A 17,783-nucleotide genomic window follows, 5' to 3' on the forward strand; every position below is an offset into this window, starting at 1 on the left:
AAAAAAAAAAAAATCATGTTCCCTTTTTTCGCATTAATTTGGTGATACATTCCTTTAAGACTGATTTTGAACTAGAGGAGTTTATTAAAGTTAGAGCAAGCTTTACTTATGTGCTTAAAGAAAACATAAAAACAGTTGATTTTTCATAATGACTCTGGGTACTTGAACTTTAGGATAAGGTTGATAGGAGATTGTGGAATGCAAAATAAAGAAAAAAACCATGTCACCGTGTAACACAAACTTCCATTTTACTTGTGTCATTTGCATTCCTGTGACTGAAATTGAGAAGTAGGCATTGTTATTAATGTGATATGCTTGTGGTTTGGCCATATTTCATAAAATTCATCCTTTAAATGTACAGTTCCGTTGTTTTTAGTCTATTCACAAGGTTTTGCAGCTATTATCACTGTCTATTCCAGAACATTTTCATCACCCCAATTAGAAACTATATACCTATCACACCATTTTTCTTTGCCCCTAGCCCCTGGCAACCTTTAATATACTTGTTATCTCTACGGATTTGCCTATTCTGGTCATGCCACATAGAATCATATAATATTTGAAATCTATGACTGGCTTCTTTCTTGAAGCATAATGTTCATCCATATCGTGGCAATATATTGATATTTCATTCCTTTCTATGGCCAGAGACTATGCATTCTGTGGATCTACCACATTTATTTTATTCATTCATCAGTTGATCGAAATTTGAGGGTTTTTTTTTTCCCCACTTTTTGGCTGTTATGAATAATGCTGTTATAAACATTTGTGTGCTCATTTTTATGCAGACATAAGTTTTTTCAGATCTCTTCGTTATATATGTAGGAGTAGAGATGCTGGGTCATATGGTAGCTCTGCTGTGTTTAACAATTTGAGGAACTGGCAAAGTTCTCACAGAGAACTGAAGTGGTTTTTTTTTTTTAAGATTTTTATTTATTTGAAAGAGAGCAAGGGAGAGACAGAGCACAAGCATGGGGAGGGACGGAGGGTGAGAGAGAAGCAGGCTCCCTGCTTGGCAGGGAGCCTGATGTGGGGCTTGATCCTAGGACCCTGGGATCATGACCTGAGCTGAAGGCAGAGGGTTAGCCAACTGAGCCACCCAGGCGCCCTAAAAACTGAAGATAGCATTCTGAATTGAGAAACCATGACACAAAAAGCTATTGGTCAGAACCTTTGACACTTTTTTCATTTAATTTGAAGGGGAACTGAGTTGTAAAGTACAGCCTCTTAAGAACTGTGGTCAGGAATTTCAGTGAGACAAAAATTGGAGTAGTTCTCTAAATAGAGATACAGCATGAGGAAGCAACCTATGGGTGATCATAGATTTAGCAATTTCAAAAATGAGTATTAGAGAAATTCGAGTTGATATCAACTGCTTATAATTTTGAACTCTTGGAGTACTTACTTGGTGAGACTTACCATGTTTTTCATGAGAAGCATAATAGCAGGGAGAGTGGCAGGCAGAGGGAGAGGGAGAAACAGACTCCCTGCTGAGCAGGGAGCCCGATGGGGGCTCCATCCCAGGACCCTGGGGTCATAACCTGAGCCAAAGGCAGATGCTCAACTGGCCGAGCCACCCAGATGTCCCAGGAGTTCACATTTTCATTAGTTACTGATCTTTTTCCTTCCCAAAGTTTTCAGAATTGCATATTAAGTCAGGGCATTTCAGTTCTTCTATTCAGTCATCTTTTTTCCTATCAATTTTGCTTTTTAACAGAGTTTGAATTCTTATACAAATGGAGTATATGGCTCACCATACCCCCCCGGTCCTGCACCAAATACTGCCTCATACTCTGGGGCTTATTACACACCGGCATATACTCAGACCAGTTACTCCCCGGAGGTTCCAAGCACTTACCGTTCACCTGGCAATAGCCCGGCACCAGTCTCTCGTTGGCTGTATCCTCAGCAGGACTGCCAGACTGAAGCAGCCCCTCTCAGGGGGCAGGTTCCAGGATATCCTTCTTCACAGGTGAGCAGTTTTCTGTTGGGTTTTTATTTTTAATATTCTGTGAGTGAGGGGCACCTGGGTGGCTCAGTTGGTTAAGTGTCCGACTCTTGGTCATGAGTTCGAGCCCTGCATTGGGCTCCACACCAAGTGTGGTGAAAAAAAAATTTTTTTTTTGGAAAAAAATTCTGTGAGTGATACCCATATTTATTTTTCTCTCTGCTTTAAGGGGAGTTCTAATACATCTTTATTTATGCTTCCTTATAGCATATGGGTCCACTTAGTTGTAATGTCATGGGACAGACTTTATGCTGTGCTTTAACCTTTGAATTTTAAGCTTTCTCTTTATGAGTTTGATGGTCACTAAATCTGCCCCATGTATCTTTGGAACCAAGTTTTTTGGGGGGGTTGGAGAAGTGACTACAACTGATTAGAGATGCTACAACTTAGCTTAGTAGCAGCTACAGTATACTCGGTTAAGCAGAGAGGAGGCATCGAAGTCTGTTTATACTAGAATATTTTCATTACTTTTAAGTGTTTTTGGCAGTGACCAGCATATTTCCTTCCTCTCAATCTAGAACCCTGGAATGACCCTGCCTCATTATCCTTATGGGGATGGTAATCGTAGTGTTCCACAACCAGGACCAACTGTACGGCCACAGGAGGACTCATGGGCTTCTCCTGGTGCTTATGGAATGGGAACCCGTTACCCCTGGCCTTCAGCTGCTCCCTCAGCACCACCTGGGAATCTCTATATGAGTGAGAGTCCTTCACCATGGCCTAGCAACAGCTCTCCGCAGTCACCTCCTTCACCATCACCCCATCAGCCCAAGGTAGGAGACCTTCTAAACATTCTTTTGACGTTTGGGTAATTGAGAGAACACAGCATGGAAATTTTCCACACTGGTGTGTGTTAAATGGGGACTAATTGCAAAAAGTTGGTGATTAATACCTATAACTTTATGTAGCCCAGTTTCTTCTTTCCTTTTAATAAACTTTATTTTTTAGAGCAGTTTTAGGTTCACCTCTTTTTTGTAAAAGCCAGAAAAATGCTTTTATTGTTTGTTGTTGTACTGTTAGCTGAAATTAAACAAAATAAAAAATGTATTTTATTACCTCAGTCTGTAGACAGAAGACGATACCAATGTGAAATTGTATAAACCATAGACTTGAACATCATTTGCCTGTGGCTAGGTTCCATTTTAAAATCTCTCTTAAGGTTTTAACTCTTTAGGGGAAAAACGATCTAACTCCTCCTTATTAAGTCACTGTGGATTGTGAGGTGGGAAGGATAGATTATGAGGTATTCATAATGATGGATGCTTCAGGGTAGATTCCAGCCATTGCACTCAGGAATGCTCTGCCTTTTACTGGACAGAGCACTCCTTTTATCTTTATAGGGTTGTGTTTTTTTCTCAAATGATTTTAAGAGGGGGGTCCAGTTTTATTAGTGGGGAATCTTTTCATGTACCTTCATGGTCAGGTGAAAGATGTGGGCTAACAAGTCTGATGTTGATGGATTCCCATTAAAACAGCTCTTTTCCCCTCTTTACTCTCCCACTCCAAGGATTCCTCATACCCCTATAGCCAATCAGATCAAGGCATGAACCGGCACAACTTTCCTTGCAATGTCCATCAGTATGAGTCCTCGGGAACAATGAACAATGATAATTCAGATCTTTTGGATTCCCAAGTCCAGTATAGTGCTGAGCCTCAGCGGTATGGTAATGCCATCAGTGAACACCCCGGCACTCAAGATGAAAGTGATAATCTTCCTGAAGAGTGTTTATCTTCAGATGAAGGTACTCCGCCAAGTATTAAAAAAATTATACATGTGCTGGAGAAGGTCCAATATCTTGAGCAAGAAGTAGAAGAGTTCGTAGGGAAAAAGACAGACAAAGCATACTGGCTTCTGGAAGAAATGCTAACCAAGGAACTTTTGGAACTGGATTCAGTTGAAACTGGTGGCCAGGACTCTGTCCGGCAGGCCAGGAAAGAGGCTGTTTGTAAAATCCAGGCCATACTGGAAAAACTGGAAAAAAAAGGATTATGAAGGATTTAGAACAAAGGGGAAGCCTGTTACTAACTTGACCAAAGAACTCTTGATTTTGGTTAAAACCCTCTTTTTGAAATGATTGTTGGTGACAAGAAGCAATACATTCCAACTTTCCTTTGATTAAAACTTGAAAAACTGGTAAAGGACTTGAAAGAACATTTTAGTTATGAGTTGTTTTCAGTTTTCAGACCAATGAATGTAATAGGAAACTGTGGAGTTACCATTATTGCCAAGTAGACTCGCTCCTTAAGAAATTTGTGGATATCTACAAGCTGCTTCTTATCAGCAGGAGGGAAACATGCTTTATGTAACAGGCTTATCAAAAATCTACCAGATGAGACTGGATATAATCTGAGGCCAACAGGCTCTGTTTTTTTTTTAACCACCTGGATTACTTGTCACATTTTTGTACATTGTGACTGCTTTCAGCATACACTTCATGTGTAAATTACAGCTTGGGACTTTAGCCTTCTTGGACTTCTGTTTTGTTTTGTTATTTGCAGTTCACAAATATAGTATTATTCTCTACTTCTTGGTACGTTTTGTAGTAATATGTTTAATTATTCAAGAGACTATATTGACAGCCAGATAGTATGGCAGTTCTGAATGAATTTTTATCTTTTCACCACTTGAACATATTGCTGTGTGTAGTGAGTTCTTGAGGTAAATTGTTTCCTTTTTGTATAGATCGTTAAGGTGGAGTTTTACCACTTCTACTTTTCATGTTAATAGTGGAAGGCGAATTGGGAGATGGCAAGGGCAAAGGAATGAAATGCTTATGGCCATTTTCTTTTTTGCTTTTTTATTGTTTTTGGATAAAGATCCACCTTTATCTCGAAATTTCCTTCCCCCACCCCTTAATTATCTTTTCACTGCTGCTGCTTCCATGTAAAGCATTACGATAGATACAGATGAAAAATTAAAGCCACAGTGAGAAGAAATAACTGCAAAAGTAATAAATGTGACCATTTGGAAATGTGCTTCTCTATCTAAAATAATTAGCTTCACCATCAAGACCCCTACGAGCAGACTTCAGCTCAGTTTATATTCAGAAACAATGAGGGTAATAAAGGATTCATGCTCAGGGAATGAAAATCAGCCATAGAGTGGGAAATTTTCTTCTTTTAAAGGTAGATTTGGGACGCCTGGGTGGCTCAGTTGGTTAAGCAGCTGCCTTCAGCTCAGGTCATGATCCCGGCGTCCTGGGATCGAGTCCCGCATCGGGCTCCTTGCTCGTCGGGGAGCCTGCTTCTCCCTCTGCCTCTGCCTGCCATTCTGTCTGCCTGTGCTCGCTCTCTCTCCCTCTCTCTCTGACAAATAAATAAATAAAATCTTTAAAAAATAAAAAAATAAAAAAATAAAATAAAATAAAGGTAGATTTGATGTTTACCTTTATTTCCCTAGGATAAATTGTTTTATAAAAAAGATATTTATTACCATTAATAATGGTCATTTCAGAGCCAGATTTAAGAAACGGATATGGAAAGGGTCTTAGGTGGGCTTGCTTGGGTAGCTCTTTGCTGTGGTGTGGAAGAGATGAGGTAAATGACTTACTTTTTCTATCTAAGTGAGTTCTAGTATACAGTATCTGTTATTGGGAAAACAGCTGTTTCTTAATAAGATGTCCAAGTGATAACTGTTTTTTCTAGACTGTCAGGCCTATTAGTGATAATAAATCTATCAGCCATCTCCTTTTTTTTTTTTTTTTTTTTTTTTGGTTCAGTAGGCACCATGTCCAGCATGGAAGCCCAACGTGGAGCTTGAGCTTCCAACCCTGAGATCAAGACCGGAGCTAAAATCCAGGAGTCAGCTGCCCAACCAGCCGAGCCACCCAAGGCGCCCCCATCCCCTCTCCTTTTAAACAAAACCAGACAAATATATGATGAGAAAAAATGGAGTAAAAATATTGGCTGGGTCTTATGGGTGGGATGAGTGACTTTATGAGATAATATGGTGACAGTTTTATTCTAAGATTTTTATTTTTGGCCTAATACAGGAATGTTTAAAAAAGGCTTTCCATGAAAATTAGAAAATTGTACTTGAAACTAAAAATTTAGAAGGGAGAACCTTAAAGCCAGCTTAAAGGAAACCTGTGAGACAGTGACTCAGTGACTAATTCAGGAGAGAACACTATTATTTAACTGAGGGCCCAAGCTACCAATTTCCACAAAGTCTTGATTTTCACACACATACACACACACACACATACACACACACATGCAAACACACACACTGCAAATAAATGTGTATGTTTGCTAGCAGCTTTTTTTCTTGAATTTTGAGATTTTAGACCTCCCGAAGAGTTATAAAATTAGTAGTTTCTGTATGCTCTTCACTGAACTTCCCCTTATGTTAACATCTTCGAGAACCATAGAACAATTGTCAAATTAAGAAATTAGCCTTGATACAATACTGTTAACTAGAGAATTTAAAAAGTAGAGATTTTCTTGGTTTTTTCACTGATGTCCTTTTACTGTTCCAAGATCCCATGCAGAATTCTACTTTGCATTTAGTTGTCATGTCTCCATAGTGTCCTCCCAGTCTGTGACAGTGTATCATGACACCTGATGTCATAATGTGTTTCTGGTGTTGTTAACCTTAATTGCTATCTAAGGTGGTATCTGCTAGGATTCTCTACTGTAAAATTCCTACATTTTTCTTCGTAATGACTAAATATTCGCTGAAGATACTTTGAGACTATGCAAATGTTTCTGCTTAAACTACTGCCCACTTATTTTCATGTCCACTGCCAGATCTTGCTTGTGTCAGTTACTGCTGTGGTGTTTTAATGGTGATTTTCTGTTTCTCTCATTTCTTCTACATTTACTAGTTGGAATTCTTCTGTAAGGAAGAGTTAACACATTTGGATTTATATTTTTAATAAGATATTCAGGTTAAGTACAAACTTAGAACTTAAAGATGTAAACCATGTTAAAATGATTCCATATACCAATATCAAAGAAAGGAAAGCTTTGGTAACCTGTTTCAGAAAATATAATGAGCTTAAGAAGGAGAATAGTATTTATCATTTGGGAGTTTGGTTCAATATTTGACCTGGTGTTGACTCCAGACTGAATTCAAAATTTTCTTGGAGTTTCACATCTGGACTTTCTAAAAGTATCTAAATTTATATTACTTTGAGGATAGTTTTTGTCAAAGTCTTGAATAAAGTTACCCAGACCCAGCATGTTAAATACAGCTATGTCTTCTTTATAATAAACCATTATTGTTTCACATATAAATGCCAGCATAAATGTTTAGACAAATATGCCCTAATGAAGTATATGGATGGTGGGTTATGCTTATCTCTACATTGTTGGTATGGAATTCTTCTAAATGCTTTCAAAAATAGGGTTTTGAAAACAGTTCTTTAGTGGTTACTGTAATACCATTAAAGGTAGACAGACTTAAAGTTGAAGACTGTAGATTAAATTGTCATTTACAAAAAAGATTTTGGGGAGATGGATAGTTGATGACTGGGATTTTTCTTTTTCATCCTTTTTTTTTTTCTACTAAGTTATAACCTTAAAAACTGAAATAATTCTATGGAAGTTATAAGGGTAAAGAGTCAATTCTGTGACGAAGGCCATGCTCCTGCTCCCAGTCCCTTGTTTTCTTCTAAAAAAGCAAGCGCTTTCAATGGAGTTTTTAACAAATTCTCTCCATATTTTTGTGTTGTCCTATTGTTTTTTTAGTTGCTATATCACTTATTTCTGCTCTAATCTTTATTATTTGCTTCCTTGTGCTGCTTTTAGGTTTTGTTTGTTGTTTTTTTCCTTAGCTTCTTTAGGTGTTAGCTCCATATTTACAATTTTTATTTTTGTTTTAAACTTTTTTTTTTTTTTTTTAAATAATCTCTACACCCAGTGTGCGGCTTGAACTTACAACTCCAAGATCGAGAGTTGCACACTCTACCAACTGAGCCTTTCCATATTTTTTAATGACACAATTGTATTGCTTCTTTTATTTATCCGTTTTTAGGTCATTTCTACTAATTTTCTATTATAGAAGCTGAAGGTTTAGGTTTATCTCTCTGCTCTTACCATACAAACATCAGTCCTCATCCCCCAAAACTCAAAATCCCCACGCCCAAATGTAGTTATATGATGATTTTGTTTTATGTTTGTTTTATATGATGATGTTTTATGGCCATGTAAATGCTAACCAGAGCTGTCATGTTGTAAACTGTGATTACTTTTTCTTTCCTGAACAACTCCTTTTTTCCCCTGCAGTTAATCATTTGTCTTATTTATTGAGTTTGCTCATGAGTACTTATAATTTGACCTCAAACCCTCCATCATTTGTGTAAATCATACAAGATGTTCAGACAGACATTTTACCAATTTCACACTCCTGGAGAAGTCTACCCTGGAGTGTTCTGACCGGATAACTGGTATGTTCTGATTGCTTATTATCATTCTGGGATCTTCTACTTATCTTGGGGATTCTTTTTGCTTCTCCTTTTGGTTTCCTGTTTTCTGTACTTTATGTCCTTCTCTTAATTTATTCCCTCAGTTTGGTGGAATGTGTTCTCCAGTACCTCCTGCAAAAGGGTGCAGGAGAAATAGTTTTTTTTTATATCTTACATATTTGAAAATGTGTTTTCATGATCCTTTGTATAAAACCCTTCCCTGTGGAAGCTTGTATGATATTTTTGTCCCCGGTGTTCTGAAATTTCCTAACAGTGTAGCTTTGGTGTGGGTCTGTTTTTGTGCATTTTACTGGGAACATTTCATTCTGGAAACTCGTACCCCAAGTCCTATGACATTGTCTTGATTTTGTTAATTTTCCGCGTCCATCACCCTCATCTGTTAACTCTTTCTAGAATTTTTGCTGTTTCTGTTATAGACCTCTTAGACTGGTTCCTTTTTTTTTTTTTTTTTTTTTTTTTTTTTTAAGGGAGAGAGGGAGAGAGCATGGGGTGGGACAGAGGGAGAGAGAGAAGCTTAAACAGGCTCCATGCTCAGTGCAGAGCCGGGCACAGGGCTCAGTCTCAAGATTCTGAGATCATGACCTGAGCCAAAATCAAGAGTCAGATGCTTAATCCAGTAATCTAAGGGTAACCCAGGTACCCCTAGACTGGTTCTTTGATTCACTTTTCTTTTTTACTTTTTGCCTTTCTGCTGTACTTTGTGGGAGGTTTATTCCCCTTTATCTTCTAAATCTTCATTAAATTTTACATTTCTACTATATATTTTTAAATTTTAAGAATTTTTTGGTTCTCTGTTTTCCTTTTGTGGTTGTAGCATCTTCCATCTTCTTCCATCTCTGAGGACTATTAATGATAATTTCTCGGTGTTTCCTTTTTATGGAATAATGGATTCCCTCCATAATGGCTTTTTGCTTTCTTTTTTGATCTCCATCTCTATCAGGTTAGAGATATTTTCTCAGATGTCTGTTAGTTCTTGGTTGTGTTTTCCAGTATTTTACTAGAGACCCAAAATTGTTTCTAGAAAATACTTCCTCACTATTTCGTTTTTATTTTTTCATAATCTTTGTCAGAAGGGAATAGCTCTTTTAAATCTGAAATTAGGAAGGGAGGATTATCTGAATAATTTTCATTCGTGTGTAAACGGGAGGTTTTATACTCCATGTAGCTTTTCTCACCAGGAATAGTGGGCACATTTGTTGTCATGAAATGTGAGGCAGAGGAGGTACCAGCTCTGAAAGGGAGGGTTTAGGGGTTTCTGGGATCAGCGCACATTTTCTGTCCGCCAACTCTTAAATATCCTTTTTTTTGCAATATATACTTTGTCTTCATTGGCTAATGTTAAACGTAATATTGGCTGATAGATTATAGGACTCCTAGTTATATTTGGATTTCAGATAAATAACAAATCATTTTTTAAATGATTATGTTCCAAATATTTTATGGGCCATACCAATGTTAAAAATAACTGTTTTCCTGAAATTCAGATTTACTGGAGGTACTGTATTTTTTGAAGTTCTGAGATACTGGTAGATTCCCATGTAGTTTTAAGAAAATGCACAGCTTTCATGTACTCTTCACCTGGTTTCCAGCAATGGTAATATTTTGCAAAACTTAACTGCAGTGTCACAGCCAGCATATTGACACTGTTACACGTGTTACACTGTGTCACGAAACAGAACAGTTCCACCACCACATTTATTCTTACTATTGACCTTCCACAGGCACACCTACTTCTCCTTTCCTGTAACATTAACCTTGTGGCAATCACTGATCTGTTTTCCATTTCCAAATTTTGCCATTTTGAGAATGTTATATAAGTAGAATTGTGCAGTATTGTAACCATTAGAGATTGGCCTTTTTTCCCTCAAGATACTTCTCTTGAGATTCATTCAAGTGGTTTCACTCAGTTCTTTTTTATTGCTAAGTAGTAGTCTGTGATATAGATGTATCACAGTTTAACCTCACCTACTGAAGACATCTGAGTTGTTTCCTTAGGAATAAAGCTGCTATGTACAGTCATGTACAGGTTTTTGTGTGGACGTGGTTTTCATTTCTTTGGGGAAATATACCCAGGAATGCAGCTCTGGGCCATAGTGTAGTTGCATGTTTAATCTTGTAGGAAATTACCAAACTTTTCTAGAGTGGCTGTACCATTTTACATTCGCACCAGCATGGATGAATTTCTCTGCATCCTTGCCAGTATTTGATGGTGTCACTATTTTTTATTTTAGGCATTCTGATAGATGTGTAGTGATACCTCATTGTGGTTTAATTTGCATTTCCTTAATAGTTAATTATGTTGAACATCTTTGCAGGTGCTTATTTGCCACCTGTGTATTCTCTCCCATGAAATGGCTGTGTGTCTCTTTGCTCATTTTAGGGGGATTTATTTTAAAAAGCTTCTTATTTTAGAATAGATTTACAGAAAACTTAGGATGCTAGCGTTCCTTGATACTCTACGTTCTGTTAAAACTTGAAATTAGTATTGTACCTTTGACACAATTAATGGACCGATAAGCATAGATTCTCATTAACTAAAATGCATACTTTTTTCAGATTTCCTTAGTTTTTACCTAACATCCTTTTCCTTTTCCAGGATCCCATTCAGAATACCACATTACATTTAGTCTTCATATCTTTTTAGGAGCCTCTTGGCTGTGACCGTTTCTCAGACTTTCCTTGTTTTCGATGACCATGACCATCTTGAGGAGCACTGTCAGATATTTTGTAGACTGCCCCTCAACTGGGATTTGTCTCATGTTTTTCTCATATACATTGGGGCTCTGGGTCTTTGGGAGGAAGACCGCAGAGGTTAAGTGTCCGTCCCATCATATATCAAATAACTTATACTGTTGATGTTAACCTTAATCACCTGGCTGAGGTAGGGTTTGTTAGGTTTCTCCACCATAAAATTAACATTCTTTTCCCCTTTTTCATACTGTTCTCTTTTGGAAGGAAGTCATTATACATAGCGCCATGCTTAAGGACTAGGGAGTTACCCTCCACCTCTTCTCAATTTATCTACATAAATTATTTGGAATTTCCTTGCAAGGGGTATTTTGTCTGTTCTCCCATTTGTTTGTTTAATCAATTTCTATCAGTATGGATTTATAGATATTTATTTTATACTTTGTGTTATGATCTAATACTGCCTTAATTATTTTGTTGCTCAGATTGTCTTGCTTTGGCCATTTGGGAGCTCTCTCAGCTGTGTCCTTTTGACATACCTCCATCATTGTGTGTGACTTTTTTTTTTTTTTTTTTAACCCCCTTCCCTTTCTGGCACTAGAAGAATCTCCAGGCTCATCTTGTATATTTCCTGTTCTAGTCTTAGAATCAGTTATTTCTCCAAGAAACCCTGGTTCCTGTTACTGAAAAATGGTATTGAAACCAAACTTGGGCTCCATCATCTTCACTGCTGAGTTTTCAGAATTCTTTTTTTTGGCTAGAGACAAGTCCCTTGTCGGATGTGTGGTTTGCAGATATCTTATCCTGGTCTGCAACTTGGCTGTTCATCCTCTTAACCAGAGTCTTTCCCAGAGCAAAACTTTTTAATTTTGAAGCAATCCTGTTTATCATTTTTTTCCTTTTAAGGAATGGACTTTTGGTGTCAAGTCTCTTAAGAACTCCTGGTTTATTTAACCGTAGTTCCTGAAGATGTTCTGTTTTTTTCTAAAAGTGGTAAATTTTACATTTGCGTTTGCTACATTTACATTGGCTCTAAAGGGAAGGAAAAAGTCTTCCTCAACTCTCAAGGTCTTCCAGCTGGACTAAGAATTAAATTTACGTGGGACAGATTAATAGGAGAAAAACACCAAAGTATTATTACGTGTGCATGGAGGCCACATAATGAAACTGAGACCTCAAGAAGTGACCAAGTCAGGCAGTATTTATACTTTTTAGATAGACACAAATTTGTGATGAACTGACAGGACAAAGAAAACTTAACTTTAGGAGGTTCAGTTAGTGAGGAATTCTGAACAGAATTTGGGCTGTGGTAGTCAATTAGTAAAAAGTAACAAGGGTTGTTTACCCAGCCTTCTTGGCTGTAAATTTCCTATCTTTGGGTGATAAGGATGTCTCTTGAACCTCCTGGTGCAGGGAGGGTCCCTTTCACATGGAAGACTTATTTCCTGCTTTCAGGGGGAAGAGGAAGGTCTGAATGTCCTTGCACAGCCTGTCTCTTAAGTAACTTTTATTTTAAAGATTTTATTTGAGAGCACAAGCAGGCAGAGGGGCAGAGAGAGAGGCAGAAACACAGGGAGCCCGATGCAGGGCTTGATCCCAAGGGATGAAGACCTGAGCGGAAGGCAGACACTTAACCAACTGAGCCACCCAGGTCCCCTTAAGTAACTTTTATTTTTAAATAGCAGTATGCCAACATGGCCTATGGTAGGGCTGCCTGCTTTTGGCCTCTGCAGCTCAGTCTGACAATCCTAGCCAACAGGAAGCTTTTTGGCTTGATGGAAACCTCCAAGAGCTAGAGGAGAGCCAGCCTGGCATACAGCTTAAAGTGAAGTTCTCAGGTTATCAGCCTCCAAAACAGCCCTCCTTGCAAGAAGGCAGAAAAATCACAAGGGATGCATAAATCACTTTCCTCAAAGTAAAAACATTCTAAGATTATTAAAACTGAAGGCAGGAACTATTCAGTTGTGTCTATAAAATAATACAATGCATTTTCATGAATGATATGTGGACTTAACAACTTTGGGTTGGAGGAGAACATCACACTATTAATCACTGAGGTTTCTTCTACTTCTAACATTCTTATTTTATAAACAAAGTGGTATAGCCAAAATTATAGCTCGGGTCTTCTGTTTCTTGATTTAAACACCTTGCCTCAGCAGCAGCCTGTATATTCTAGATTAAAATGTAGATTCATGACCCCTCTGATTAAACTCTTCTAGTCAATCAGAATCTCTGGCTGTTGGATCTAAAAATCTACATTTTAAAGAATCTACTTAGTGAGGCACCTGGGTGGCTCAGTTGGTTAAGCATCTGCCTTCAGCTCGGGTCATGATCCCAGGGTCCTGGGATGGAGTGCCTCATTGGGATCCTTGCTCTGCTGGGGAGCTTGCTTCTCCCTCTGCCTACTGCTCCCCCTGCTTGTGCTCTCTTTCTCTGTTAAATAAATAAATAAAATAAAAATAAAGAATCTATTTAGCATATTCTTACATTCATTGAAGTTTGAGAATCACTGTCACAGCCTGAAGTCCTGTTGTTCTTTTATAGTCAGAATATCCAAGACAACTGTGCCGTGTTCTCAAACTCGGGTTGCTTAGCTGTCCACCAGGGATTGAGGACTTCTGCCTCCAAAAACTACCTTATCCTTATACCTAATGCCTTGATAGGCACTCAACACATACAATTTGAATACTGAAATATGGTTTATTTTGGAAAGAAATGGGAATTCAAAATCGAGGCCTCACAATTTCTCCTACTTTGGATATGAAATCCAGTTGTTTTATGACCTCATCAGACTCTGCTTTTTGTTCTTTAGACAACTTACTGGCAATTAGCATTATCTTTTGTATTAGAGCATGGAGTCAGCAAACTGCCTAGCATGAGAGACCAAATGTAACCCATTGCCTGCTTCTGTAAACAAAGACACAGCCACACTCGTCGCTTTACCTATTGTCTCTGGCTCCTTTGTGCTACAGTGGGAGACCTGTTCAGTTGTGACAGAAACCTTATGCCCCACAGAGCCGAAACAGTTATCCGGCTCTTTACAGAAAAAAGTTCGCTGCCCACCTCCACTAGAGGGAAAAAAGAAAAAAGGAATTTGTTTCAGATTTTGCCTTTTTAAGGTTTTTTTTTCCCTCCCCTGGTAAAAGATCTGATGTACAACTGCCAACAACAGCCAGTGAAAATTAACTGGGATTTTTTTGAGCACTTTATAAAATACTCTCTTTTTCTGAACCTATCTACCTACTGAGCCTTCTTGGGAACCTAAAATTTATACTAGTTAAGGGAGTGTTTCTCAAAGATCTCAAGTAGATCCCGTACTCTCTGTCTCTAAATCATCTGGAGTGCTTATTTAAAATGCAGATTCCCACCAAAGACCTAGTATGTGAGAATTTCTGGGGGGTATACCTGGACATTTGATAACTCCTTCTTTTGTAGCTATCAATGCATCTGGCTCCTGTCTCTGTTATGACACTCAAGATATATTTATTTGTTTACCTGCTTGTCTCAGGACTGTGAACTCCTTCAGGGTAGGTATTGTGTTATTCATTACTTTTATATTCAGGGCTGCAGGCTGGGCACATTTAATTGCTATAGTTCTCAAAAGGTAGTCCACGCATGCTGGGGCTCCTTTCAGGGATCATGAGATCAAAACTATTAAGACATGATTTGCTTTTTTTGCTGTGTTTCTGACATTTGCACTGTTGATGCAAAAGCAATGGTGGGTAAAACTGCTGGCAGCTTAGCAAGAATTAAGGCAGTGGAAATAAATTGTACCGTCATTGTATTGTGCACTGCCATGCGTTCATAATAAAAATAGTGCCCATTTCACTTAAGAATACTGTTCATGAAGTAAAAATTACTAATTTTATTAAATATTAACCCTTGGGGCACCTGGGTGGCTCAGTTGGTTAAGCATCTGCTTTTGGCTCTGGTCGTGATCCCAGGGTCCTGGGATCGAGCCCCACATCAGGCTCCCTGCGGGAAGTCTGTTTCTCCCTCTCCCTTCCCCGGTTCATGCTCTCTCTCGCGTGTTCTCTCTCTCAAATAAATAAATAAAATCTTTAAAAAAAAATTAACCCTCGCATTCACACTTTTTCATATTCTGTGTGACAAAATAGTATGCATAAAACAGTTCTGCATATTGAAGTATGCTGGTCTGTTGAGGAAAAAGCACTTAACAGGTGATTTGAATTGGTAACTGAACTAGCTACTCTGTTTTTCGTGGATCTTCATTTTTACTTAAAAGTACAAAAGAGGGGGCGCCTGTGTGGCTCAGTTGGTTAAGCATCTGCCTTCAGCTCAGGTCGTGATCCCAGGATCCTGGGATCAAGCCCGCATCAGGCTCCCTGCTCAGTGAGGAAGCTGTTTCTCCCTCTCCCTCTGCTTGCTCTTCTACTACTTGTGCTCTCTTTCTCTGTCAAATAAATAAATAAAATCTTAAAAAAAAAAAGGTACAACGGAGAATTAGGGCTAGTCAGATTTAGCTATTTGACAGAGCATCTCTTGAAAATAAAGTGAGCTTGTTACTTCAAGGGAAACAACTGATAGTATTTGTTGCCAATGATAAAATATGACCTTTCAAGACAAAGCAGACTTTAGAGAACTTTCATTTGCTTAGAGCTTGACAGCTTCCCAATACTTAAAGGCTCTTCTAATGAGACTGGTGATAATAAAAAATATATATATATTATATAATGAAATGTGTTAACATTTGGGGGACTGAATAGAATAGTGAACTGATATTTTCCAAATAACCAATGCTTGATGTCCGAAATCATGTATAGGTAAAAGATCCATTCAAAGTGCAAGATAGACCAATGGATTTTAATGTTTCGGAATACAAAATATTCACTGATAGGTTTTCAGATTCCATATTGCAACTAACCTTTAAGAAGCCACCATTTGTTGAACTTTAGTGTAGCATTAAAAAGAACAGCCATAATTGTCTGAAGAGGCTATTAAAATACTTCTTCCTTCTCCAACTACATAGTTGAAGGAGGTTGGGTTTTCTTCATATACTTCAACCAAAACTAAAGTTGTAATTTGAATGCAGAAGAAAATATGAGAATCTAACAATTTTCTATTAAACCAGACATTAAAGAAATTTATAAAAATGTAAAGCAATGTCCTCCTTTCCCCTGATTTTTTTCATTTTGGAAAGTTACTTTTCCATTAAAAAATTCATTTACAAGAAATGGGTTTTTAATGTTATTTTAAATGAATTAGTAAACATTTAAATTTGTTTTAATTTCTAGTAAACAGTGATAGATACAACCTAAATAACAATACACTTTAGGGTTCTCAACAAAGGAAAAACCACTGATATCGAGGATACAGAGATTTGGAGACAGGACCTAAATTCAAGGTCTGATTATGTCACTTAAACGAGCTTAGGTAATTACTTAGGTCCAGCCTCTGAAGACAAACACTATGTTTGGTATTTTGGCTCCATCACGTACCGATAGTATGACTTTGGATAAGTCATTTTACCTCTGTAAATAGGGAGGACTATAGTCTGTACTTAAAGTTGCGGTGAGGACTAAATGGATTACACTTGTAAAATGCTTACAAGCCTACCTAGAAACAGTAAGAGCTCAGTAAATGCTAGCTCTTACTATTAGCCTATGATATTAGCTAGTCATCTGACAAGATCCTAGAGAATGGGACAACTCTGGCATTCCTTTCCCTCTCCCTGGAGAGAAGTTTTTTAGGTGTTTTGAGAACGTTTAAGTAAACTTGTGGATATCGGTGTGTGGCTATTAACCTGTAAGAGAATTCATGTGTTATAAAAATTCGTTTTTCTTGGTTTCCGAAGAATTAACAAAACTGAAAACATCCCTGAATCCTTGCCCTATAGTTAGAAAATAGACAAGCGTCTTATTGAATACTCAAAGGAGCTGAGGTCTTCCAGAGAATTAAATACGCAGGACAGCAGGGCAGGGCCATTAACTTCACGACTGTGGGAAATTCAAACTTTTCACTTCAATTATGTCATCGTGTTTGGACAAAAATATCTCGTTTCCAGCCTCTCGTGCAGCTTTTAAATCTGGTGAAGCTCACCTCTACATTTTTTTAGACGTATGTTTTGGCAGCCTCGAAATCCTAAGAAACGTAAGCGGGAGGGGGCAAAGCCCCACAGATAAAGTTTTTTTTTTTTCTTCAAATGCCAACGGTATCCATTCTCTACACCCAGAAATGGAAGCTGCTGCTTGCGCCCTATTGTCCAATTGCTCGCCAGGGGCGTGGCATATGCGTCTCTTTCGGGTTCTCGGCATCTTTCCTGGCCCTTTAGTACAGTTAGAGTAGTTCCAGGGTCAGCGCGTGTCTTCCCATCTAGTCTTCTAGTCTACCAAGTGAGGGGGCTGGGCTGGTTAATTCTGAAGAAGCTTTCTTTCACTGAAACTCAAAATGTTCCCATACACCTACAACGTCTTATCCCCCATCCCCGCCTTTCAAAGACCTCCGACCTCAGACGGAGATTCCGCGCGCCGTCCGGGAGCTAGGGCACGCCCCACGCACCGCCCGCGCGCCCAGCGCTTCGGCTCCCTGCCCGCAGGAAGGAGCCACATCTCGCGCGATTCCTTCTACCTCTCGCGACACTTCCGGCCAGTCTCCTGCGGCCCTCCTTGCCCCACCCATCGTTTCCACGCCGCGGTTTG

General features: G+C 38.5%; 1 protein-coding gene across 3 annotated transcripts in view; it reads left to right on the forward strand.

Annotated features, from left to right (window-relative positions):
* LOC111144515 (BCL2 associated athanogene 4) overlaps nucleotides 1–5,607 on the forward strand; it is a 26,652-nt gene extending 21,045 nt beyond the window's left edge. For 2 of the 3 annotated variants that reach the window (XM_022498831.1, XM_022498830.1), the window contains 3 exons: nucleotides 1,718–1,972; nucleotides 2,527–2,781; nucleotides 3,516–5,085. In XM_022498831.1, coding sequence (XP_022354539.1) covers nucleotides 1,718–1,972; nucleotides 2,527–2,781; nucleotides 3,516–4,001 — 996 coding nt within the window. In that variant the 3' untranslated portion in view covers nucleotides 4,002–5,085. Of the gene's footprint in view, nucleotides 1–1,717; nucleotides 1,973–2,526; nucleotides 2,782–3,515; nucleotides 5,135–5,377 lie in introns of those variants that run through there. The other variant, XM_022498829.1, reaches the window with a different exon arrangement.
* The last annotated feature ends 12,176 nt before the right edge of the window (nucleotides 5,608–17,783 follow it).

This window comes from Enhydra lutris, unplaced genomic scaffold (genome assembly GCF_002288905.1).
Source record: "Enhydra lutris kenyoni isolate GAN:26980312 unplaced genomic scaffold, ASM228890v2 scaffoldscaffold11, whole genome shotgun sequence".
Taxonomy (NCBI): domain Eukaryota; kingdom Metazoa; phylum Chordata; class Mammalia; order Carnivora; family Mustelidae; genus Enhydra; species Enhydra lutris.